The sequence below is a fragment of the Sus scrofa genome, chromosome 2 (assembly GCF_054392235.1).
Source record: "Sus scrofa isolate SSC_HxYL_T2T_F1_AM1 chromosome 2, Sscrofa_HxYL_maternal_Yorkshire_Landrace_v2.0, whole genome shotgun sequence".
NCBI classification, from domain to species: domain Eukaryota; kingdom Metazoa; phylum Chordata; class Mammalia; order Artiodactyla; family Suidae; genus Sus; species Sus scrofa.
Window position 1 is genome coordinate 34,281,564 of NC_139384.1, and position 27,738 is coordinate 34,309,301.

The window sequence follows — 27,738 nt, forward strand, 5'->3', positions numbered from 1 at the left end:
CCTCCATAGTTTTATCCCATATACAGATCCTGAAGAACTACTTCCCATTAATATTAAATATTTCCTTATTTGCTTCTGTGTTATTCATTTTTAATATCTTTTTCAGATCTAATTAAACAAGGGATATTTGTTCATTGCTGAAAATTCAGAAGACACAAATGTGCTAACTAAAAGTACAAACAACATCATGAAGCAATGGCCACTGTCAAAATAGCAATTGCTCTTTCTGTTTGTATACATTTATATACTTTCTTTTTTTTTTTGGCTGTACGCATGGCATGGGGAAGTTCCCAAGTCTGGGATCAAACCCATGCCACAACAGTTACCCGAGCCACAGCAGTGACAAAGGAGGATCCTTAACCTGCTAGGACACCAGGGAATTCCTATATACATGTTTTAATGAGCTTATGTTGCAATACTGTTTTATATTCCATAGTGTGGCATAATGTATACATATATAATATTAATAACTTAATAGAATTTCCATGAATATATATGACATAAATTTATCAGTCATTCATCCTAAGGCATGTAAATTGTTTACAATGATTCACTGTTTTCTGAGGGCTGTCATGAACATGCTTATAGCTGTGAACTTGTGTGTATCCATTACTTTTTTTTTTGGCTGTGCCCATGGCATGTGAAAGTTCCCAGGACAGGGATTAAATCCGTGCCATAGCAGCAACCCGAGCTGCTGCAGGGACGACACTAGATCCTTAACCTGTTGGCCACAAGGAACATCTATCCATAACTATTCCTTAAGATGAATTTCTTAGGAACTGTTAGATTAAATTACTTGGAAAATTCAAATGTTTATAACAAATAATATCAAATTGACTTCCAGGGAGTTCCCGTCGTGGCGCAGTGGTTAACGAATCCGACTAGGAACCATGAGGTTGCGGGTTCGGTCCCTGCCCTTGCTCAGTGGGTTAACGATCTGGCGTTGCCGTGAGCTGTGGTGTAGGTTGCAGACGTGGCTCGGATCCCGCATTGCTGTGGCTCTGGTGTAGGCCAGTGGCTACAGCTCTGATGCGACCCCTAGCCTGGGAACCTCCATATGCCGCAGGAGTGGCCCAAGAAATAGCAACAACAACAACAACAACAACAACAAAAAGACAAAAGACAAATTGACTTCCAAAAGACTGTGCCAATTCATGCCAACCAGCCATGTATGTGAGTAGCTATTATCCCAGACTATCACCAACACTATTTTTTCTCCTCCTCCCCCTCTTCCTTCTCAACTTTCTCCATCTCTCCTCCCTTTCTTTCTCCTCTTCCTCCTCCTTTTTTTTTTTCTGTGACATGTCAAAATTGAAAGGTTCAAACATGATATTTCACTTTTCGGTTTGCATTGTTTTGTATTAGGATTGAACATTGAAAAATTATATATTAGTCATGGGCACTTTTGTTTGGTTGGCTACATCCTTCATTTTGTTTCTGATTTAGGTGTTTCTCTTTTTATTACTTATTACTGAACTCTCCTTTCCATTAGGCCTAAGACAAAAAGATTCTGCTTTGGTTGTGGAACATGAGATACGGTTAAATGTCAAGTTTATGAGACGGAGTCTTCTCTCATTTAATACTCCTCTGAAGTATGTTTTTCCTGCCTTTAACGGTTGCTGTGACTATCCATCTGGTGGGATCTCTCCTGATGCTCCACCTCTCCTGAATCTTACCCATCCTTTTTTTTTAAACACCTAGATTAATGTTTATTGGCCTCAGTCCTGGGACATTGGAAACTCATCAGAAGTAACTCACTAATTGTTCTTGCATGGGCTTTATAAAACATCGCTTAGGCTGTTTTCTTTTCTTTTCTTTTTTTCAGCTAGATTACAAACTCTTTGAGAATAGGGACCATATTCCTGTTTACAAAGAACCAGGGTCCAATTTAAGCCTGTATTATATTAAAAAAAAAAAAAAAAAAAAGGGTGTTGGGTGAGGTGAGAGAACTAAATACTATTGAGACCCTCTCTATGACAGACACTGATTTTTAATTTTGGGGGGTCTTTTTGTCTTCTTAGGGCTATACCCATGGCATATGGAGTATCCCAGGCTAGGGGTCAAACTGGAGCTGTAACTGCTGGCCTACACCACAGCCACAGCAACGTGGGATCTGAGACATGTTTGCAACCTACACCACAGCTCACAGCAATGCCAAATCCTTAACCCACTGAGAAAGGCCAGGGGTCGGACCTGCATCCTCATGGATACTAGTTGGGTTAGTTAACCACTGAGCCACAAAGGGAACTCCCTGATTTTTATTTTTAAAAAACTTCTTAGCAATCATATAAGATGCTTTATGATTATTTTCCCAATTTTTTCTAACATGGAAATTATGGGTCAGAGAAAGGTCAAATAACTTGCTAGTTATTTACAGCTAGTAGGCAATGGAGAAAGGTGTCACACACATAATCGTTAAGACTCCAGCACATGCGTTCTTGTGTCACTCTTTCCATCTCTAGCACAGGGCTTCAGCTAGGCAGCCAAGTACAAGCTTGACAATTTGATGTATTTACCCAGGAGTAGCAAAATATTGTGAGATCAAGTGTTTTGTCTATTTCTGGCTCATTCTGATTCCAAGATAACATTCTGCTTTTATTTCAATGACTTGTGCTGGTGCGTATACAGATAACTTCAAAACTGTAATTCATATCAGCCTTACCTCCTCTTCAGAGGCCACTAAAAATTGCTGGCCATGTCAGCTCACTTCTGAGACTAGAAATTATATTACCATTTTCTATAAAAACATTGAGACATGCACAGATACCCAGCCAAAAGAGGTTGTTATAGCCCATTTTCTAAAATTGCAGCAAAGAAGGGGAATTTTCTCCCTTCGGATAACACATTGTCTATTTTTTTCTTTTTTTGCTGTGTTCTTTTTTTACTTTTATTTTTTAGTGTCATTTCAGCTCAGGGACCAGTTATCTTTCACAATAGATTTTCTCTGGTGGTAGAATGCTCTACTCACCAGGTGTTGATGAGTTGGTTTTATCATTATTACAGAAATAAGAAAGGAAGAGTTCAGTGCAATAGTGCATAATTGAGTGATTTGAAAGCAGAATTTTGAATGCTGCATCAGTGTCAGGTCAAGCGTTCTGGCGGTGTGATAATGTCAGTTATCTTCTACATCACAGGATTTACCTCATTTCCTTACAGAATTGAGTATTTCATTGTACATACACACATGCAGTAGAGCTTCCCTTACTAAAGTTGAACACTATACATATATCTAAAACTAATGGATATGTTTTATAATTACTTTTACTTTTGCCATTTATGTACTAAGTAGATACCGTATTTATTATTTATGTATTTTTTGACTATTTTATTTCTATATATATCCAGTATAAAGTTTTTTTCCCAGGCTATGTCAAATCAGAGCTGCAGCTGTTGGCCTACACCAGAGCCACAGCAAAACCAGATCCAAGCCATGTCTGCAATCTGCACCACAGCTTGAACCAATGGAGGATCCTTAACGCATTGAGCAAGGCTAAGAATTGAACCCACATCCTCATGGCTATTAGTCGGGTTCTTAACCAGCTAAGCCACAATAGGAATTCCATGTTTTACATGTGTGTATTATGCACAAAAGATGTTCATAAATATTTTTATGTTATGTATATATATATTAATCATATATTTTATGTATTTTTGAATATTTGAATATTTTACTTATATTTATGCCTAGTATAAAATTATTTATGTATTATATGATAATTATTTTATGTATTTATGTTTAATATGTATTTATGTATTATTTGTGTATTTTTGACTATTTCTATACACATCTAGTAAAAATTTTATATTTTTGTGCTTTATGTATATATGCATATATCATATTTTATGTATTATTTATGTATTTCTGTATAATAATTATTATTTATGTATTCATTTAATCCATTTTTATGTATTCATTTTTCTTTATTTTAAAACTATTTTTCAGCATTCCCATTGTGGCTCAGCAGGAACAAATCTGACTAGTATCCATGAGGATGCAGGTTCAATCCCTGGCCTCTCTCAGAGGGTTTAGGATCCAGAGTGGCCGAGAGTGGTGGTGTAGGTTGCAGACATGGCTCAGATTTGGTATTGCTATAGCTGTGGCACAGGCCAGAGGCTATGGCTCCAATTCGACCCCTAGCCTGGGAACCTACATATGCCATGGGTGTAGCTCTAAAAAATAAAATAAGACTATCTTTCTATCCCTGTGGACAGAGAGAGATAGGTAGTATTCTTTTCAGCATTCTCTTATATGACCAGACTAAGCATTATTGGAGAGGAAAGACTATGGAAGATTTAGTTGACATGTATATCATTAGATATTTGCTGTTTGTATAAATAAGTGAATTAATACATAAGTGCTGTATGATTCTTTTCTCTACATCACCCTCTCTAGTCATCAATTATAAAGTTTTGTTCTTTTCATCTTATTTTCTGAGTTTTTTCTCTCCACTTCCAGCACCAGGATGAGAAGTAGCAGAACATCTTTTCTCAGAGGAGAAGTCCTATTGATTTCAAAATTCCCTCGTCCCATCACCTTGCTGCAGGCCCTTCTTCACACAACATAAAAAGTTATCTATTGGATATCCTACCCCAGAAGACAAAGAGAAGGCCAGATCAAGAGGTAGGAAAGGTGATTACACGATATAAACAACCCCATACAGGGTGCGAAGCCCCACAGACTGGAAACTAACTGGTTCATATAGACTCACCTGCAGGAGTGAGAGTTCTGAGCCCCACATCAAACTCCCATGTGTGGGGATCTGGCACAGGGAGAAAGAGCCCCTGGAGCATCTGGCTTTGAAGGCCAGTGGGGCTTGTGCACTGGAGCTCCATGGGAATGGGGAAATGGAGACCCCATTCTTAAAAGGCGCACACAGACTTTCATGTGTACTGGGTCCCAGGGCAAAGCAAAGGCTCCATAGGAATCTGGGTCAAACCTGACTGCAGTTCTTGGAGGACATCCTGGGAAAACACAGGTGAATATGGCTTGTTGTAAGGGAAGGACATTGGAAGCAAAGCTCTCAGGAATACTCAGCAGTATGCCTTTTTCTGGAGGTGGCCATTTTGGGAAAATCTGGTCCACCTATCAGCACTGAGAAGCCCCAGGGCAAACAACAATCCAGGTGGGATCACAGCCCAACCCCTCAGTAAACAGGCTGCCTAAAAATTCCCCAGGCACACAGCTGCCTCTAATCTCACCCAGAGACAAAGCCCCACCCACCAGAGGGATAGGAATCAGCTCCACCTACCAGTGGGCAGGCATCAGTCCCATCCATCAGGAAGCCTACAGCAAGCCCTCATACTGACTTCAGCCACAAGGGGGGCAGACACCAGAAGTAAGAGAGGCTACAACCCTATTATCTATAAAAAGGTCACCACTCTAAACTCCTATAAAAATGAAAAGACAGAGAACTATAACTCAGATGAAGGAGCAAGAAAAAACCCCAGAAAATCAGCTAAGTGATCAGGAGATTCTCAGCCTCCAGGAAAAAGACTTTGGACTGTTGATGCTGAAGATGATGCAAGACATTGGAAATAAACTGGGTGCAAGGATAACTTACAGGAAACACTGAGCAAAGAGATACAAGATATAAAACTTAAACAAGAAGAGATGCAAAATACAATAACGGAAATAAAAAATGCACTAGAAGCAGCTAACAGCGGAATACAGGAGGCAGAAGAACGAATAAGTGAGGTGGAGGACAGCTTAGTGGAAATTACAGATGCAGAGCAGAAAATAGAAAAAAGATTGAAAACAAATGAAGAGAGTCTCAGAGAACTCTAGGACAACGTTAAATGTACCAACATCAGTATTACAGGGGTGCCAGAAGGAGAAGAGAGAAAGGGACAGAAAAAATATTCAAAGAGATGATAATAGCCGAAAACTTCCCTAACATGACAAAGGAACCACTCACTCAAATTGAGGAAGCACAGTGAGTACCATGTAAAATAAACCCAAGGAGGAACACACCGAGACACATAATAATCAAACTGACCAAAATTAAAGACAAAGAGAAAATCTTGAAAGCAGCTAGGGAAAAGAAACAAATAACATACAAGGGAACCCCAATAAGGTTATCAGCAGATTGTTCAGCAGAAACTCTGCAGGCCAGAAAGGAGTGGCATGATATACTTAACGTGATGAAAGGGAAAAAACCTCCAACCAAGATTACTTTACCCAGCAAGGCTCTCATTCAGATTTGAAGGAGAAATCAAAAGCTTCACAGATAAGCAAAAGCTAAGAGAATTCAGCAACACTAAACCAGCTTTACAACACATACTAAAGGAACTTCTCTAGGCAGAAAAGAAAAGGCCACAACGGGAAACAAAAACACCACAAATGATAAGGCTCACCAGTAAAGGTATTTATACATGAAAGATATGAAATCATCCAAGCACAATTATGCCACCAAAATCAGAAATCGTGAGAAGAGGAGGTACAAATGCAGGACACTAGAGATAAATTTGCAATTAAGAGATCAACAACTTAAAACAATCTTATATATACACACACACTCATAACAAAACTTCAGAGTAACTGCAAACCAAAAATCTACAAATGATACTTTTATGGGACAAGGAAGGTCACTACCTAATGATCAAAGGATTATTCCAAGAAGAAGATATAACAATTTTAAATATCTACGCAGCCAACATAGGTTCAACGCAATATATAAGGCAACTGCTAACAACCTTAAAAGCACAAATCAACAATAACACAATACTAGTGGGGGACTTTAACACTCCACTCACAGCAATGGACAGATCATCCAGACAGAAAATCAATAAGGACAAGACAGGCCCTGAATGAAGCACTAGACCAGATGGACTTAATAGATATTTATAGGAAATTCCATCCAAAAGCAACAGAATACACATTCTTCTCAAGTGTACATGTAACATTCTCTAAGATTGATCATATCCTGGCCTACAAATCAAACCTCAGTAACTTTAAGAAAATTGAAATCATATCAAGCATCTTTTCCAACCACAACAACGCTATATGACTGGAAATCAACAACCAGAAAAAAACTGCAAAAAAACACAAACACGTGGAGACTCAACAACATGTTACTAAACAACCAATGGATCACTGAAGAAACCAAAGAGGAAATTAAAAAATACATAGAAGCAAATGACAACAAAGATACAACACTCCAAAACCTATGGGATGCAGCAAAAGCCATTCTAAGAGGAAAGTTTATAGCAATACAAGCCTACCTTAGGAAACAAGAAAAAGCTCAAATAAACAAGCTAACTTTACATCTAAAGCAGCTCAAGAGAGAAGAACAGACAAGATCTAAAGTTAGCAGAAGGAAAGAAATCATAAAGATCAGAGCAGAAATCAACGAAATAGAAACAAAACCAGAGAAAAGATTATGAAACGAAAAGCTGGTTCTGGGAAAAGATCAACAAAATTGATAAACCCTTATCCAGATTTCTCAAGGAAAAAAGAGAGAGGCCTCAAATCAATAAAATTAGCAATGAAAAAGGAGAAGTAACAAGGGACATAACAGAAATACAAATGATCATAAGAGACTACTATACACAATTATATGCCAATAAAATGGAAAACCTAGAAGAAATGGACAAATTCTTAGAAAGGTACAATCTTCCAAGACTAAACCAAGATGAAATAGAAAAGGTGAATGGACCCATCACAAGAACTGAAATTGAAACTGTGATTAAAAAACTTACAACAAACAAAAGTCCAGGACCAGATGGCTTCACAGGTAAAATCTATCAAACATTTAGAGAAGAGCTAACACCTATTCTTCTGAAACTATTCCAAAAAATTGAAGATGAAGTGATACTCCTAAACTCATTCTATGAGGCCACCATCACCCTGATACCAAAAACGATACAAAGATACCACAAAAAAAGAAAACTACAGGCCAATTTCACTGAAGAAGATAGATGCAAAAATCCTCAACAAAATACTAGCAAACCGCATTCAACAATATATTAAAAGGACTGTACATCATGATCAAGTGGGATTTATCCCAGGGATGCAAGGGTTCTCCAATATCCGTAAATCCATCAGTGTGATACACCACATTAACAAACTGAAGAATAAAAACCATATGATTCTCTCAATAGATACGGAAAAAGCCTTTGACACCCATTTCTGATAAAAACCCTTCATAAAGTGGGCATAATGGGAACCTACCTCAACATAATAAAGGCCATATATGACAAACCCACAGCTAACATCATTCTCAATGGTGAATTACCGCTGAGATCAGGAACAAGACAAGGATGTCTGCTCTCGCCACTACTCTTCAACAAGGTTTTGGAAGTCCTAGCTGCAGCAATCAGAGAAGTAAAAGAAATAAAAGGAATCCAAATTGGAAAGGAAGAAGTAAAACTATCACTATTTGCAGATGACATGATACTATACCTAGAGAATCCTAAAGACTCTACCAAAAAACTGTTAGAACTCATCAATGAATTTGGCAAAGTCACAGGATATAAAATTAATGCACAGAATCGACAGCATTTCTATATCCTAACAATGAAAGATCAGAAAGAGAAATTAGAGAAGCAATCCCGTTTACTGTCACATCCAAAAGAATAAAATAACTAGGAGTAAACCTACCTAAAGAAACAAAAGACCTGTACTCTGAAAACTATAATACACTGATGAAATAAATCAAAGATGACACAAATAGATGGAAAGACATATTATGCTCTTGGATTGGAAGAGTTAATATCAAAATGACTATACTACCCAAGGCAATCTACAGATTCAATGCACTCCCTATCAAATTACCGAGGGCATTTTTCATAGAAAAAAATATTTTAAAGTTTGTTTGGAAGCACAAAAGACCCAGAATAGCCAAAGACATCCTGAAAAAGAAAAATGGAGCTGGAGGAATCAGGCTCCCTGTCTTCAGACTATACTACAAAGCAACAATCATCAAAACCGTATAATACTGGCACAAAGACAGAAATATAGATCAGTGGAACAGGAAAGAAAGCCCAGAATTAAACCCATGCACCTACAGCCAACTAATCTAACAAAGGAGGCAAGAATATACAATGGAGAAAAGACAGCCCCTTCAGTAAGTGGTGCTGGGAAACCTGGACAGCCACATGTAAAAGAATGAAATTAGAACACTCTCTAAAACCATACACAAAAATAAACTCCAAATGGATTAAAGACCTAGATATAAGACCAGACACTATCAAACTCCTAGAGGAAAACATAGGCCAAACACTCTCTGACATAAACGACAGCAACATCTTCTCAGATCCACCTATCAGAGTATTGACAATAAAAAGAAAAATAAACAAATGGGACCTACTCAAACTTCAAAGTTTCTGCACAGCAAAGGAAACCCTAAACAAAATGAAAAGACAACCCACAGAATGGGAGAAAATATTTGCAAATGAATCAACTGACAAGGGATTCATCTCCAAAATTTATAAACACCTCCTACCGCTCAATACCAAAAAAACAACCCCATCAAAAAATGGGCAGAAGATATAAATAGACGATTCTCCAAAGAAGTCATACAGATGGCCAAAAAACACATGAAGAGACATTCAACATCACTGATTATTAGACAAATGCAAATCAAAATCACTATGAGGTACCACCTTACACCAGCCAGAATGGCCATCATCAAAAAGTCTACAAACAATAAGTGCTGGAGAGGGTGTGGAGAAAAAGGAACCCTATTTCACTGGTTGGTGGGATTGTAAATTGGTGCAACCACTGTGGAAAACAATATGGAGATTCCTCAGAAAACTAAAAGTAGAACTACCATTGGATCCAGCAATCCCATTCCTGGGCATCTATCCAGAGAAAACCATGACTCGAAAAGACACATGTACTCCAATGTTCATTGCAGCACTATTTGCAATAGCCAACACATGGAAACAACCTAAATGTCCATTAGGTTGTGGATCCAGAAGATGTGGTACATATACACAATGGAATATTACTCAGCCATTGAAAGGAATAAAATACTGGCATTTTTAGCAACATGGATGGACCTAGAAATTATCATGCTAAGTGAAGTCAGTCATCCAATGAGAACAACATCAAATGTTTTCACTGACATGTGGAATCTGAAAAAAAGGACAGAATGAACTTCTTTGCAGAACAGATACTGACTCACAGACTTTGAAAAACGTATGGTTTCCAAAGGAGACAGTTTGGGGGTGGGGGGGATGTGCTGGGGTTGTGGGATGGAAATCCTATAAAGTTGGATTGTGATGATCATTATACAATTATAAATGTAATAAATTCATTGAGTAATAAAAAAGACAATAAATCCTAAGAGTTCTTATCACACACACACAAAAGTTATCTAGAAAGCATAATGTTATCAGAGATTTTTTTTTTTTTTTGTCTTTTTGCCTTTTCTAGGGCCGCACTCACAGCATGTGGAGATTCCCAGGCGAGGGGTCTAATCGGAGCTGTAGCCGGCAGCCTATGCCAGAACCACTGCAACGTGGGATCCAAGCTGTGTCTGCAACCTACACCTCAGTTTATGGCAATGCTGGATCCTTAATCCACTGAGTAAGGCCAGGGATCGAACTTGCAACCTCATGGTTCCTAGTCAGATTCGTTAACCACTGAGCCATGACGGGAACTCCCAAGAAATTTCTTTTTTTGAACACCTCTAGTAAGTCTTCAAATCTGAACAAAACATCTAAGATGCCCCTCTACACCTCCTGGGGTCCTAAGACCTGCTATGACCTGGCTTTTCCTAACCCCATCTCTGGGAACCTCATATTCTTAGTTCAGAATTCCCATACTAATACCCCATTGGTCTTCTAGTGCCAAAGGTCCAACACTCAAACAGTATGAGAAGGGCTAGCTTTGACAGGTCTTTATGTTGTAGGGCTTCTTGGGGCCTTTACCCTGCAGATTTATATAGCTAAAGTGGGGCACAGCATGGCATGTTTTCCAAATTAGTTTGACATTTGATTACCCTTTCTTTGTGCTCTCCTGCTTTCATTTTGAGCAACACCGGTCACAAGCTGTGGAATGCTTGGAGACGGGCTATATTAGCCTTTCTGGGGAGTAATATTCACATCTCTACCTATATCTTTGCTGTAGTACTCTGCCTTGAATATTCTATCTCTTGTCTGTCTACTTGGACAAATTTTATGCATACGTGAAAGACTAAAAATTGTATATATGTTTTATGGCCACACCATAGCATATGGAAGTTTCTGGGCCAGGGATTGAATCTAAGTGGCAACACCAGATCCTTTAACCCACTGTGCCAGGTGGGGGATCAAACTTGCACCTCTGCAGTGACCTGAGCTGCGGCAGTCAGATTCTTTTTTTTTTTTTTTTTTCTTTTTAGGCCGTACCTGTGGCATATGGAGGTTCCCAGGCTAGGGATCAAATTGGAGTTTTGCAGCTGCAGCTGCCTGCCTACACCACAGTCACAGCAACACAGGATACTTAACCCACTGAATGAGGCCAGGGATCAAACCCACATCCTCATGGATACTAGTCAGGTTCATTACCACTGAGCCACAGCAGGAACTCCTGCAGTCAGATTCTTAACCCACTGTGCCATGGCAGGAACTCCAGAAAAATTGTTATATTTTAAGTTTGTGTTTGCATTAAAACAATGAAGCTATGTATTCAGTTAGGCCTAGAAAAAGTGGAATCTGATAGCAATTTGAGGATTTCCTTGGACAAGGAATAGGTTGTAGTGAAAGAGGGGAGAGTTAGTCAAGGATAAATCAGGAAAGCAAAACATTGTGGGTATTTAAGTGAGTGTAATTTGGTGACAAAATCTGATGATGGTAACTTTTACAGAGAAGCTGGTAACCATGGAGACTGAGAAACGTGAGAGGTCATCAGCTACCTTTATGAGGACTACCTCATTAGAATGAAGAGGGTGTGACCCTAAGTGGAGGGCACTGAGAGATTGGGGATACACGACAGCATGGCAAAGGATAGCTATCACGTGGGCTTCAGAAAAGTGAACCAGCAGCGTGAAGTAGGATGCCCCTTAAGGAGAACAAAGTCAAATAAGAGATTCCTCTTGAAAACTGCCATTTTCAGCAACATGGATGGACCTAGAGAATATCATACTAAGAGAAATAAGTCAGGCAAAGACAAATATTATATGATATCACTTATGTGTGGAATCTAAAAAATAATGCAAATGAATCTACATACAAAATAGAAACAGACTCCTAGACACAGGAAAAAAAACTTACGGTTACCAAAGGGGGAAAGGAGGATTGACGATGATGAGGCATATGGGATTAACGGATACACACCACTATATATAAGCAAGATTAGCAACAAGAAGTTACTGTCCAAGGAACAATACTCAATATCTTGTAATAACCTATAAGGGAAAATAATCTGAAAATATATATATAACTGAATCACTTTGTTATACACCTGAAACTAATGCAATATGGTAAATCCACTCCAATTAAAAAAAGAGAGATTCTTGCTTTTGAGTCAGGACAAGAAGAAACGTGGTTCGTATTTTAAAGCAGAGCAAAGGAGCCTAGGATGATGGAGAGGCTGATGATTCTGGAAAAGGATCTAATAGTGGATGAAATAATCCGTAAGAGGAAGGAGAACAGGTTCAAAAGCAAAGGAGTAAACAAACCTGAGAATTTCATACAGTGCTGGGGCCAATGAAAACTGACACAATCTTTCTGGAAAACAACTTGGTAGTAGGTATTGACTTAAATGTGGGCAGATCCTCTGATCCAGCAATTCCATTTATAGGAAACTTGCCCACAGAAGGAAGTAGAGGTGTGTGCTCAGATTTATAGCTAAGGCTGTCCACTGCAACTAAATTTACAGTAGTGAAAAACTGGAACCAACCCATATTCTAAAATATGTGTATAATTAATTAGGTTATATCATGCATTTCATGGACTGTTGGGCTTTTGCCATAATTCAATGGCCTGGGAAAATTCTTGAGTATTAAGTGAAATAACTGCTATTTTATAATTACATAGACATACAATTGGAACTATGAGAAATGCATACACACACCTATAGAGAGAAGGAGAAAAGGAAGTTAATCGTAGTTATCTCTCGATTGTGTGATTATAGAGGATAATTGTATTCTTTGGGTCAGTGTCCTATGCATTAAATTGTCTTCATGAAAAAGAAATATTTTAAACTCAGAAAAAAATATTATTAGAAACATAGGCTTGAGTTCCAACTCTGTCACTTTTTACATTTGAAGTTATTTGATCTTTCTTATACACATGGGGTGCATTCAGCCCTTCATCGACTCTGCTATTATCCTCTTAGAGTTCAAATTCCAATGTCCTGGCTTTGTAATTGTGTGATGTTAAAACACCTAGACCTCGAAACCTCTGTCCCTCATCTGTAAAAGAGGGTTAAGAATAGTACCCATTTTGGAATATATAGTACAATGATAGGCATAGAGTAAATCCTCAATATTCAACATTAACACGAGTAACTTTAGGAGTTCCCATTGTGGCTCAGCAGAAAGGCCGACTAGTATCCAAGAGGATGCGGGTTCGATCCCTGGACTTGCTCAGTAGGTTAAGGAGCTGGCTTTGCCATGGGCTGTGGTATAGGTCAGCATCTGTAGCTCGGATTCGACCCCTAGCCTGGGAACGTCCATATGCCATGGCTCTGGCCCTAAAAAATAAATAAATACACTAAACCAGGGATATCCACCTCAGTCTATTGGGGGAATTAAATGAACTAATATATTTTTAAAAATCCATATCAGAGTCTGGCACGCTGGACACCTTCAAAAAATACTCATTTCCTCTTTTCCCACCTTTCTCTTCCCTTCCTTTAGAGAAGGGTGAGCCCTCTGAAGAAACAGGCAGGAAGCCAGATGCAGAGTGTGCTGCCACCTAGCGGACAACTGTTTGCTCACCCAGGCAGCCTGGTGTCTTTTTTTTTTTTTTCTTTTTTTTTTAAAGGCTTCAGGAAATCACATAAACCTATTTGTCACAGACACAGGATTTCTGCTGTCCTTGCCCTCCGCAGAATTGACTTGCTTTTTCTCCTTAATACTGTTTTGTGGAAGGTTTTCATTTGTGAGACAGCTGAACCAGAACCAATGGCACATCGTTGTAAGGGACTGGAAATGAAAAGCCACAGCAACAGCCTTTAACCCACTCTTTGCAGACAGGTCTGGTCAGACCCGGGTGGGAAATGGTATATGGACTCCAGACAGGAGAGCTGCCCCTCGCTGAGTTTTGCATCTTTTATCTGGGCCTTCCAGGTGATAGGAAAGGAACTTGATTTCCCTCCAGCCAGAGTAGAGGACAGAGAGAAAGACTAGAACAGTGCAGACCACGCTGGAGAATGGCTCCTCCATGCTCCCTTCTTGGGGATCTAAGGACATGTTCACGGTGGGCTAGATATTGTGTAGGTTACTAAAATCTCTCACATCTAATGAACCCATTTCTTAGTGTTCCATGGGGGAAGGTGTGGGACTGAGAAGCAAAGTGGGCCTTTGGTCATGTTTTACTTGCCTCTTGGCAGTGTGATACTTGGAAAGTTATCTCTGGGTCTCAGTTTCTCCAATTTTAAATTGAGCATAACAAGGATCATGACATAAATTTGTAAGATGACATGAGAACATGTCAGAGAAAGTGTGGACACCATGGTGTCTGATACTTGGTGAGCTATCCAAGAAGCGGGAAGGAGGTGGGGAGGAGAGAAGGAAGAGAAGAAGAAGAAGAAACATCTTTCTAAGTTCTATTCTATGCTGCTGAGGGAATGGTTGTAGGGGCTGGGGGATAGAAGGGGTTTTTCAGGGTTTCATTTGAAGCAAAAATGTTCTGTGATCATCAAACCTGGAAAAAAAGTCCAGTCTCCAGGCTGCAGACAGGCAAATTAGAAAGTGTCAATCAATTACTTGGGGTCCGCTGTGGGTTATTTCTTGGTTAACACGGTTGGCTAGGAATCAATGGACCTGGGCTCCAAGCCCGGTTCTTTCATTACCTCCCACTGAGCCTTTAAGTAAGCATATACCTTAGTCATTTACTACTGTGTCCAGAGAGGTGAAGAGACTTGTTCAATTTTGTTTATCTGGTCAGGGCTAGATTCCCAGTCCTTTGTTTGATTTTAAATCCTGGTTCACTCTGATTACAGATACATTGAAGCAAAGCATTCCTTTAAATCATTTTGAAATTGAATACTGGCTTATTCAGTCCATCATAGAATTAGCCCTGCCAACAGTAATATCTTCCTCACAATGCTCAAAAATGGAGACAGATTCTAGAAAATTTGTTGAAAATTAGGTGATTCTAAAAGTTTAGAAATGACCTACAATCTCTGAGAGTTATTTTGTTTGAGACTTTCCCCCCAGCCTTCCCATGTTTTATGGTCCAACCTGCAGATAAGTTTGGATTTAGTGAAACAACGTGAGCATTTTTTTAATGGGAAGAAAGTATATCACTTTATTGAAAACATTAAATGGATAGATCCACTATGTTCATAAACTGGAAAATTCAATTTCATGTAGATGTTGATTTTCCCCAAATGGGTTTCTAAGTTCAATTGTGCTCTATTCACCATCTCAAGGGGGTTTTTAAAGTGGTAGAACTTGACAAACTGATTTTACAATTTATATGGAAGAACAAAGGCCAAGAATAGATCTTAGAGGATTATACACAGGGCTAGATAAAATGACTAGTGAGACAAAATGGAAAAATAAAATGACTAGTGAGACAAAATGGACAGGGAGTTTGGGGTTAATAGATGCAAACTATTATATTTAGAATGGATAAGCAGTGAGGTCCTGCTGTATAGTACAGGGAACTATAACCAGTCACCTGTGACAGAACATGATAGAAAATAATATGAGAAAAAGAATATATATATATATGCATGTGTATGTATGCCTTGGTCACTTTGCTGTACAGCAGAAATTAACAATATTGTAAATCAACTATAATAAAATGTTTTTTAAAAAAGAAAAATAAATTGTGGTATGCTCAAAGGATCACTATACAGCAAGGAAAATGTGCCTTATAGCTACATACATTAATGTAGATAAATCTCAGAAACATACTATTGAATGAAAAGGCAAATCACAGAAGAACAAATTTTCTATTTATATAAGATTCAAGAACATGCAAAACCAAAACAAACAAAGAAAGGGGCTCTTTGGAGTCCACATGGTTTAGGAGCAGGTGAAAATGTGAACGTTCACTTTCTCCACCCTCTCGTATCTTCTCATTCCACCCCCACTGCCTGTTCTCATAGAAAAGCTCATACATCTATATACTCTTTGTCCTCTTTCTATAAAGTTGTGGAAACGAAGTTTGGAGTCATAGGACCTGGCCTTAACTCCTAAATCTGCCATTTCTTGAATATGTAAGATAAAGTAAGTCACTTTGCTTTTTGATCTTTAGCGTTTTCATCCACAAAATGAGGGTAATATCATCGACCTCTGAGTGGTTTCGTAGAGATTACATCTAGCCTGGAGCATACAGACTAATTCATGAGAAGGCATTTAATCTTTAGTTAATCTTCCAAGCAGCATCTAGACATCATTCTCAGCACCCAAGCTTATGACCCCTTCAGGGACTGTGAACAGTCTTGAGGTTGTAGATAATTCATCACATGTGTTTGGTTTTAGTAAAGCTGAATCTTCTGCATTTGCCTGCTTTATTGTGGATCTCTTAGGAAGCAGGTATACTATACAAGATACCATTTAAAAGGAATATTGTCTCTTGACTGATGCTTTGTGTCATGATGCCTTATTGTTGATCTACTAAATTTATGCAGTCAGAGTAAATTAAAGTGGTTGTTGGGTGTGAGAAAAGCAAACCACAATGGATGGGATTTTCTTTTTTACTGATTATACCTTAAACATAATCTTGAAGGGTTAAGGAGAGGAACGTATACTACAGGAAATGCAGCAGTTGTGATACAGGAATCCAGAGATGCAACCAGACAAACACGCATGTACACACACACACACACACACACACACACACACACAGTAGGAAGATATTAAAGTGCTCGTAAAAATGAATAGGATTTTAATTTTATCCCATTGTTAGGTTATAATAAAAGCATACACTTAATGAAAAAGTAATGAAAGCAAAAAAGAAAACATTCCACAGATATGTCATCCATAATCCCACAACCCAAAGACGGCTTCTGTTTACATTTTAGAGCTTTGCTTCAACTACTAAAGGATTTTTATAAACACGCCAGGCATAATTTGAGCTCAGCATTTAAACACACAGAACAAGTATCTTGCAATAAGTCATTTTAAGGATGTTTTGCTCTCCACATCTTTTCTAATTTCCCACATAGCACAGCTGTCCTCAGAACAAGATGGGTGTTTCAAGGGAGGAGGGTATGGAATAGCTTTCTGGCGCCTGGCTCAGAGATGGGAAAGAATGCCTGATCCTGTGACACAGTAAAGTCAGGCCACACTTGAAAGGCCTTTAAGACATAATTCTCCTTCCATGGTGCCCTTGTCTTTTGAAGTAGGAACTCAAAGACTACTCAAGTGAGAAAAGTGTAAGAAATCAGCCTGACTATTCTTGCCACATTCAAGTAGGCTGCCTGGTTACTACCAGAGAGAAGGCAGCTGTGGGCAACCAGGATCTCTTGCTTCAAGTCATAGAGCCCATTCACATAGTTGTGTTGCCTTCATTTGAACTGATTGATACCCCAACTCATGGGCATCTCTCCAGAGAAGACTATGACTTGAAAAGATACATGTTTCCCAATGTTCACTGCAGCCCTATATACAATAGCCAAGACATGGAAGCAACCTAAATGCCCATTGACAGAGGAGTTGAAAAAGAAGATGTGAAAAAAAAAAAAAAAAAAAAGGAGTTCCCGTCGTGGCACAGTGGTTAACGAATCCGACTAGGAACCATGAGGTTGCGGGTTCGGTCCCTGCCCTTGCTCAGTGGGTTAACGATCCGGCGTTGCCGTGAGCTGTGGTGTAGGTTGCAGACGCGGCTCGGATCCTGTGTTGCTGTGGCTCTGGCGTAGGCCAGTGGCTACAGCTCTGATTCGACCCCTAGCCTGGGAACCTCCATATGCCGCAGGAGCGGCCCAAAGAAATAGCAAAAAGACAAAAAAAAAAAAAAAAAAGAAAAAAGAAAAAGAAGATGTGGAACAAATATGCAATGGAATATTATTCAGCCATAAAAAGGAATGGAATAATGACATCTGCATCAACATGGATGGACCTAGAAATTATGCTAAGTGAAGTTAGACAGTGAGACACAAATGTCATATGCTACCACTTATGTGTAGAATCTAAAAAAAAAAAAAAAAAAAAAAGATGCAATGAACTTATTTGCAGAGTAGAAACTGATTCACATACATTGAAAAACTTATGGTTACCAAAGGAGACAGGTTGGGGGGAGGAGAAGGCTAGGTGTTTGAGATGGAAATGTTGTAAAATTAGGTAATGATGATGGTTGTACAACTATAAATATGATAAAATTCATTGAAAAAAAAGAAGTATGGAAACAAATCCAAAACAACAACAATAATGACAAAAACAAAAATGATTCATCCCCAAGTGGTTGAAGAATGAATGGGAGGACAGAAGGATGGGGGCTAGAAAGAGTCTACAAATTGCTTTGGTAGCCTCCAACCTTTTTTTTTTTTTTTTTTGATATTTCTTTTTTTTTTTTTTTTTTTTTTTTTCCCACTGTACAGCAAGGGGGTCAGGTTATCCTTACATGTATACATTACAATTACATTTTTCCCCCACCCTTTCTTCTGTTGCAATATGAGTATCTAGACAAAGTTCTCAATGCTATTCAGCAGGATCTCCTTGTAAATCTATTCTAGGTTGTGTCTGATAAGCCCAAGCTCCCGATGCCTCCCACTCCCGCCTCCTACCTTTTAAAGTTTAGTCATGGTAAAGAATTGCCTGCCTAGTTTCCTACTGGGAACATCAGAACAAATTTGATAAGAGACAGAAATCATTTAGCTTTGACTTTTAAAATATATTATTGCCTCTATAACATGAAAATCTGAAGAGGTTTCCCATCCAAATCTAATTCTAAAAGAGAGGCATTTATAATGAGTTTTAAACCTCTTCAAACTCAATAAATCCTCATATCTCCTCTCTCAAATTCAAGTTTGCTTCAACACGCACAGGAATCATCCCTATTTATAGGTTAGCAGAGCTGGAGGAAAGGTTATAGGGAAGACAGGCTAGTGCGGTAACCATGGCTCTTTGTCTGAAAGGTCTAATCTAAGCCCATGCTTTAATTTTCCAAAGAGTCTATGCATCCCAAGTCTACTTGGCATTCCGTGCCAACTCTTAAGAAATTTTGAAATTATAAATTTCACATCTGGGCAGCCTACTGTCTTATTCTTCCTCTGATACACACCGACATGCTGCTGTTCTGAATGTGGTAAAGTATTTACTCAGCAGACATATTCCAAACCATGTAGAGCGAAGGAAAGGCTTTATGCATGTGTCTGATCAATAAATCCATCTTACCATCAAGAGTTCTGGCAGAGATGGAAAAGATAATTTCCAAGTCCATTTCACTAATGAGACCCCTGTGTAGTTACGACTCTACCTCCACGAATTCAAAGAAAGTATCCAAGGATGGTTCTAAGAAAACAGTATTGAGCCTCAAGTCTGAAGTGTGGGATGTAGTAAGATTAAAACTGAGAAAGTGAGTCACAAGGTCACCACTCAGAGATTAAAGAACGGTTTGAAGTTATAACTGTGAGTAGAAGGAACTGAGCCAGCCTTGCAGGATTTAGTTTGTCAGTGGTAGAGAGGTGGTGGATCCTGCCTTATGGAGTTTCGCCAGGGGAAGTATCATGAATAGAAAGACCTGGATCAGAATAGATAAAGACAGTCTGGAAGAAGAAGTTTTGGGAAGATGCAGTGCTCAAAAACCCAGCTGGTGAGTGTATGGTCTTTATGAAAGTTGCTTGAAGGTCTCCAGTCTCCAGGGCAGTGTGGAGCCTGGGTCAGCACTGTCCTCCATCTGGAGGCTTTGGTAGGATGCTAAATAGAAGCTCAGGTGCCTTCCATCCAGTCCTATTGCTCTCTAGCCCTCCCATGGCCTAGAGTCCTAGTCCCTAGTCCCAGTGACCTAGGGAAGGGCTAGTCGTGAGGTATGGCTGGAGGGTGGAGCTAGGGTGGACCACTGTAGGGGATCAGGATGGGAAAGATACAATCTCCATCCTCATCAACTGATCAAATACCATCAACTTCTCTTTGGGGGCGCAGATAAAAGTAAGGGACTTCTGCTTCTCTTCTGGGAATAAGATATCACTTTGTACCCCAAGTTTGAATTGAAGCCTAATCTTAATCCTTAGCTCCAGAGATGTTTTATCAAGACTAAAGTCTGCTGATGCCAATCCTATGCCTTTCAAGGGGGGCGTTATTCCCCTCACTCCCACTCCCCACTCAGCTGGGACTCCTGTGATTTGCTCTGCTGCCTCTGAGAATCTCCACAGCCTTGTTCCTGGGATGCTCCATGGCCAGGCTCAATCTACTTGTGGGGAAAGCAAGTTTCTGGATTTTAGGAATGGCCTCCAAAGATTTTTCTAGTTGTATTTCCTGATAACTGGTTCCTTTTGGCCTTCAGAGCTCTCTGTAATGTTGGTTATTATCTACTTTCCTTAGAACACAGATCTTGGAGGAGAACCCCCAATATAATTTGCCACACACCTTCATCCAAGATGACTTTGAGCACTGCATTAGGATTTATGTCTAGAAGCACAATACCCTCTGCATGAGGTTAGGTTCTTCAGAGAAAAAGAATCTATCTATCTATACATATATATTGGCTCATCCAGTTACATATATATATATATTTAATATAGAATTGGCTCATTCAGTTATGGAGGCTGAGAGGTCTCAACATCTGATCAAGCCGGGGGCCTAGAAGAGCTGATGATGTAGGTCCAGCCCAAGCCCAACAGCAGGAGAACCTGGGGAACCAATGGCCTAAGTTCCAGTCTGAGACCCAGTCCAGAGGCAGGAGAAAACCAAGACAGTCTGGCAAAGAGAGCAAATTCTCCCTCAGCCTTCTGTCTTCTATCGAAGCCTTCAGTGGATTGGATAAGGGTGATTTGCTTCACTCTACCCATTCCAATGTTAATCTCTTCCAGAAACACCCTCCCAAACACACCCCAAATAGTGTTTCATCAAGTGTCCAGCACTTCATGGTGCGGTCAGGTAGACACACAAAATTAATCACCACACCTTTCCCTCTTTTATTCCAATGACTGAAAAGCCTGTTTTCTACAGCTGAAATCACTAAATTTGGAGTCATCAGCATGAATGTGATCCTCTGGGAGCTAACTGCCAATGTTCAGCCTTGGAGAAGAAGGAGAGAGGGTCCTTTTGTTATTGTCTTACTTTTACTGGTCTCCATTTCCTCCAGATCCCTTCTCTACTTGTGTCAACGACCGACCCCCCCTCCCCCGCCGCCTGCCCAGCACCCCCGCCCCCCAACCAGCCTCACCCCTGCCCCATCCACAGCTCAGGTTCACTGCCCTGTCTCCAAGTTCTATCTTGTCAGAGCAGACTGGGTTCCTGCCTTATCCTTTGCTGAAAACAAATTTCATGATACATTTTAACAGTTATAAAGCAGCTGTCTTCTCCTGGGTACCCACTGGGTACCATGTTTTACATATTTTACATATATTAGCATGCTCCAGCCTCACAAACAGCCTGTTTGCAGATAGAGTTATTGAAATGATTATGAGAGGACGAGGTACTTGCTCAAGGCCACACAGCTATTAAATGGTAATGACACCATTTAAGTGCACATGCATCTGACGCTCAAGTCTGCCCACACCATGGTAATGCACTGTTTCCTGCCCCCGCCTCTCCAAATTGCTTCACCAAAGGTTGAGACGCTGGCTCAAATGGACATTTTCATCTCTCACTCAGTCTGGTAGTCCCACATAGATCCTGACTCAGTGATCTTTTCCAAACATTGGCAGAAACGGAAGGATTGAAAAATCCTCTGTGACTTCCCCGTGAGCAATTAAGGGGCTGCATTCTGCGGCATGCTATTCACTATTCGCTATTCATCCTCACAAACTTTCAGACACGCTGAAGGTCAGGATTGAAAACACAGTTATTTTAAGAGATGGCATTGTTCTCAAAAGCCACAGTAGGACCACTGCAGGATGATTTTAACTCAGATCTATATTCAGAGATGAATTCTTCTTTCAGCTCAAATGACGCAGGTTTGTTAGTTGGGGTGTGAGTAGGAGGTGAGGAGATAAAAAGCAGGGGGACAAGTACCCATGCTTATCCATCTCTTGCTCACCTTTTGATAGTTGTTTATTTTCCCCTGTACTTGGCAAACTTTCCCAGTCCTTGCTCCAGCCTCACATCTCCATTTCATTTAATCTGTCACAGGAGTATTTCTCAGTAAGGGCAAACCTTTAAGGAAAATTGAAAAATGCAAGACACCTGCACAATGAAATGTTACTGCAAAAAGAGATGCAAGATTTTGTTTGGGTCTCCTTTTCCTCCAAATTTGTGGCAGGGAATGTATTAAAATCACTCCCACGTTTCTCCTGAGATTTTGCTTTATGTGCTAGTACTTTCTCTCCTCCCATAACTCATCACCAGGGAAGATCTGGAGATCTGGGGCATTGACGTATAGGGCAGAAGCTACAATAGGTACCAATATACACAAACGATGGATGATGGAGTGCAATCGATGGAATTATGGGTCTTAATCCTCTACCTATATATTCATCCTCTTGTCCTTCTGGGCAGCACCCTTTTCCGCCACTGGCCTTTGCCCATATGACTTGTTTAGCAGGTTGGTTTTCAGCCATGTGTCAGGAGCAAGGGCTTATCTTCTTGCCCTTCTGGCATCATCATAAGGAGAACATCCCATAACAGCTCACATGGGATGTGAGGGCGATTTGACTGTGACACTTGCACCCCATTAATGGCCAGTGTTCACGGAGCTGATCTGGCTGGTTAGGCAAGTGTCCCTTCCCCCCTCCCCACTCTACACATGCCCCGATCCCCAAAGCTGCATGCTGAGTCTGAGGACGAACTTCCCCATAGAGAAGGCCCTTTCTTCCATCAAGGAATACAAATAGCTGTGCTCCCCTGCCAGAATCTCCAACACCAGTATATAATTGTCAGAGCTTAAATTCAGATTTTCCTGGTTTCAGTGCCTTCTCCTCCCATTTCCCTTCCCCTCACACTCATTTCTGTCTCTTGCTTTTCTTCTTCCCTCTAGTCTCACCTTGAAAGCTCCTCATTCTCTTTATTTGGTTTGTGAGACGGGGTCAAGAAGCCCAGGGTCAGCGCCTCAACCTTTCATTTGTGTAGGAGAGGTTTGGCCTCAGAACCTTAGAGATCATTTGTTAATAGTCTCAAAGGATTACTTTAATACTCTAGAAAATGCCCCAAAGCCTATCATTTGAAGCAGTAAGGTGGACTCTGAGATATTTTAAATTAAAGGTGTATTGTTTGAAACGTCTTTGGCCTTCTATTTATCATTAAGTTTCCTGCAGTCCCTGTAGCCAAGTCACCAGGATAAGAATTTCTGCCAGTGTCCATAGGGTGGCAGCATAGGTCAATGTTAAACCTCACGCTGCACAGCCCTTCAAAATCGCCACAGTGGGGTTTTGTTCAGAATTGGCACTCAACTCTCCTTTTTGCCACATGCCCATAGCCTCCTGCAACCCCAGCACTAAACATTTCTCACTTCTCTCTTTTCCTAGTCAAACAAAGGCAGCCCCTTCAGAGTGCAAAAAGGACATTTGTGAATGAAGATCCATACAATACCCCTGCTTCATTATAAAAGCCCCCCAGACACAGGAGGCTGGAGTCCAGCTGCCCACAAAACCACAGGCAACTAAGCCTTAGTTTGGGGCTGATGAGTAGCTGTTTATAAATAGCAGTGGTCAGTTACACATTGTCAGCAACCTGAGCTAATTGCTGTTAATCAATAAAGTCATTGAAGTGTTAATAGCCTCATTGGCAGTAGATGGGCTCAGGTCCAGCCTATGAGGAAACAGTCTCTGAGAATAGTCAGATGGTAATTATTTAATCAGAGTAGCACAGCCCCTAACAGATCCAGTCTCGAGAAATGACTACAAAACCACATTTGAGACATCTTTCTGATGCTCCAGAAAAATGACATGAGGGAAATAAAAGCTCTTTGATTTGGGAAATATTGTACACTGCTTCCAGACTTTAAATAAGAAACAAGGAACAAGACTATTCCTCGAAAAAATAATGAAAATAGAACTCATTCTATTCTACATAAGGGGAAAATTTTCAAAAAGCTATCTTTTTATCTCTTCAAATAGTAAGATGATCTTCTAAGTTACACATAGGTCAGGTATGACATTTGTTTAGAGAAACTACTACTACTACTATATCTTAAGCTTCTTTAATTCTCATAGTAATAATGCTTTCAAAACTGAGAATCAACCTAGAAAAAAGTAAGATGAAACTGGAAATTGTCCTTGAAAAAAAATTTTTTTTGTACTGTTCCCTGGAGTAGAGACATCTTCTTTGCTAGCATTCCCTTCCCTTTAGTCTTTTAAAAAAATATACAGTGATGGCATTGAAAAATCAATGCCATCTCTTATCTTCCAAGGTACCTAGCACAAGTTTGGGACAGGCCTTCTTTAAATACACATTGTTTAACTCTTCGCTTAATGTACAGAGTGTGCGAACACATTCTTGGAGACCTTCACCAAAGAAGAGACTGAACACTTTCAAGTCAAAAACTTTATCCAGGCCAAAGTAAATACCAACCTTCTACAAAATCACCACCCAGACTTTCTTCAACAAATTAAAAAAAATTCTTGGAAAGAATCTCCTAAGATGAACAGGCAAAGATGTAGAAATGGATATAAAACAGGGTCATGTTTAACTTAAACTTTACCCTTTCTTTCAGGAAATGGAGGAAAATTCTTATGGTGTCATATGATAGATGCAATTTTTCTAATATTACTTTCCAAATCTCAAATGTGTATGTTTGTAAGGCTCGAGGAAAACGATGTATTTTTGAATGCAACTGGAGAGGTTTAACAAAGAAAGCCTTTTCTGGTCCCTATGGGGGAAAATCAGCTTTAGACTGTTAGCAAACACATCTAAAAGTTCAATGAACTTCAGTTAGTTGCTATGCCAACCAGCAGAAGACCTGTCCAGATATGAATTGATCACGCAAATAAAATCTCCCCAAAGATGATGCTTGGTTGGCTTAAGGGCATAGTCTTTGAAACAACCCTTGAAAAATCAGAGGTCTGTCGGTTTGAAGAATTTATTTGGACCACTATCCAAATGTCCTCAGTGTATTATAAAATACTTCATTTTTTTCATAAGAAATTGAGCAGTTACTTCCGGGGGCGGAACCCTTTTTTTTTTTCCTTTCCCAAGTGTAAAAGTAGCAAATACAGAGAAAGTAACATACATGGTAGTTCCTGATGATGAGATAGAGTAGCTGGACCTAAAACAGTAAATCTTGGGATATGTTTTTGATTCCGCTATTACCTAGTGATATGAAGTTGGGCAATTTATCTTCATATCTTTTTTTCTTTTTTTGGCTGCCCCATGGCATATGGAGTTCCTGGCCCAGGGATCATATCCAAGCCACAGCAGCTGGGGCAACGCCGCATCTTTAACCCAGTGTACTGCACTGGGGACAGAATCTGCATCCCAGTGCTCCAGAGGTGCCATGATCCTGTTGTGCCACAGTGGGAACTCCTATCTTCATTTCTTTTCTGTCTTTTTGCCTTTTCTAGGGCCGCTCCCATGGCATATGGAGGTTCCCAGGCTAGGGGTCATATCGGAGCTGTAGCCACGGGCCTACGCCAGAGCCGCAGCAACGCGGGATCCGAGCATCTGCGACCTACATGACAGCTCACGGCAATGCTGGATCCTTAACCCACTGAGCAAGGCCAGGGATCGAACCCACAACCTCATGGTTCCTAGTCGGATTCGTTAACCACTGCACCACGATGGGAACTCCATGTGAATATTAGTGATTTTAGATTAGAGTCTTTCTACAGTTGGGATTAAGGAACAGATCCTTGACAAGGGGGATAGGAACTGTAATGTAAATTCCTGGAGAAAGAGTACTGAGGATCTGAAATTTGTTCAGTGAACTACACATTCAGGGTGCAAAAATCAGAAAATGACAAGCCGAAAAGCGAAGAACATGCACTTTCTGGCGGGCAAGTCTGCTCTTGGTTTTCAGGGTGGGTTATGTCTCCACCAGTAAAATCCTGGAACTATTCACCTTGGGTTCCTATCCCTCAGGAAGTTATACAATTTCTGTAGCCTGAAGTGAATTGATTCTAGATTTATATCCCGAAGCAATTCCAGCACTCGGAGATGCGGAAAATTCCACCTTTCTGCTTTTGAGTCATGGTTTACATTCAAGAACTCATTTGGAAAGGAAAGAAAAAGAGAGAGAGAGAAGTATCTACCTGAGACAAATATCCACAGTTACATATTCCCATAGGTATTCTGATAAAGGCTACCACTTAGAAAACCTGCAAGTCAATTACAATTCTTAACCTGTTTTCTCTCTCTGCTCTGGAATAAATCAACATCGGGTTATTGAAAGAAAGAAATCGTGAGTTAAAAGCTATGGCTTAAAGGTGTTCCTAAATAGATCTCTGTAATTGTTTTGGGATAAGTTACATGTCATGTGACAGTAAAAACAATCTGCTTCATGGCTGTGGAAGGGGCTGGAGGTGACTTGGTGGCAGTGGCAGAAGCCAGGGCAATGGTGATTTTGGTGTACTGCTCCTGGAGTACCAAAGAACCGAGCTGTGCAAGAGATACCCCTCAAGCAGCACGGATGTTTATACCATAACTCATATCTCAAGGACTATACTGTGAAACCCCATTTGTAGGGAAGTGCTATCTGTAGGAGAAAAATGTACTCTTCTACCCATAAGTATCCCCCAACCCCACCCAACGGAAAAGAGTGATAAGCTGCAAAAGAGGCATTTTGTAGGAAACGGTATTTGAGTCTGGGAAGGAACAATGAGAGCGAGGAACCGAATATTCTAAGGGCTGTGTCGCTGGTAAACACCAAGGGATAGTTAAAGGGACAGCGGTCTTACTAGCAAGGTGCTTTGGTTTCCAAACTGCTCTGCGAGGGCTTTGGGGTTTTACCAAGGTGCATCCAGGATCTGCTGTGGAAATATGTGGCGAGTGAGGAAGACTAGGTGAGCTGTGTTTCCTCAAGCTTCATTTTAATCAGAGCAGCTTTCTTTGTATCTGTTTTATCTACTGGGATTCTGTGAAGGATTGTAATAGGGCAGCACCTTTGTATTCTATGATGAGTTAATCACTAAAGGGATATTGTCTATAAGTTTAAATTATAGATAATGGCCCATGTCTGAGAACCCTGCCTCCCAGGTAATAAGCTTTAAGCCAAAATACTTTTATTTAGCTTACGGGAAACATCCTGACCAAGTCCACCTTCGGATGGCTGCAGAAAGTAAGAAATTAATACATTCTCCCTGGAGTCTGGCCAGAACCAGAACCTTACCTCCCTCCTCTGCTTTTGGTATAAAAGAAGCCTGAATTGTAATTTGGAGATGACGGTTCTAGTCCCCCATCTTCTCCGTCTCCTGGCCTTCCAAATAAAGTCACTCTTCCTTGTCCCAACAACTCATCTCTCCACTTGTTGGACTGTCACTGGTGAACAGTATGAGTTTAAACTTTTTTTCTTTTTTAGAGCTGGACCTGTGGCACATGGAAGTTCCAAGGCTAGGGGTCAAACCAGAGCTACAGCTGCCAGCCTACACCACAGCCACAGCAA

The 27,738-nt window shown here is 40.1% G+C and overlaps 1 protein-coding gene across 14 annotated transcripts in view; it reads left to right on the plus strand.

The window, feature by feature from the left end:
- Nucleotides 1–27,738, plus strand: part of LOC146405318 (uncharacterized) — an 887,521-nt gene that overhangs the window by 830,781 nt on the left and 29,002 nt on the right. Inside the window, exons 3-4 of one of the 14 annotated variants that reach the window (XR_014837141.1) lie at nt 845–1,169; nt 4,457–5,397. The exons of 12 other annotated variants lie outside the window; for them this stretch is intronic. Coding sequence is in view for 1 of the 2 variants with exons in the window: in XM_085011606.1 (XP_084867732.1) it covers nt 4,457–4,565 (109 nt within the window). In the remaining variant the exon portion in view is untranslated. Of the gene's footprint in view, nt 1–844; nt 1,170–4,456; nt 7,103–27,738 lie in introns of those variants that run through there. One more of the 14 variants, XM_085011606.1, reaches the window with a different exon arrangement.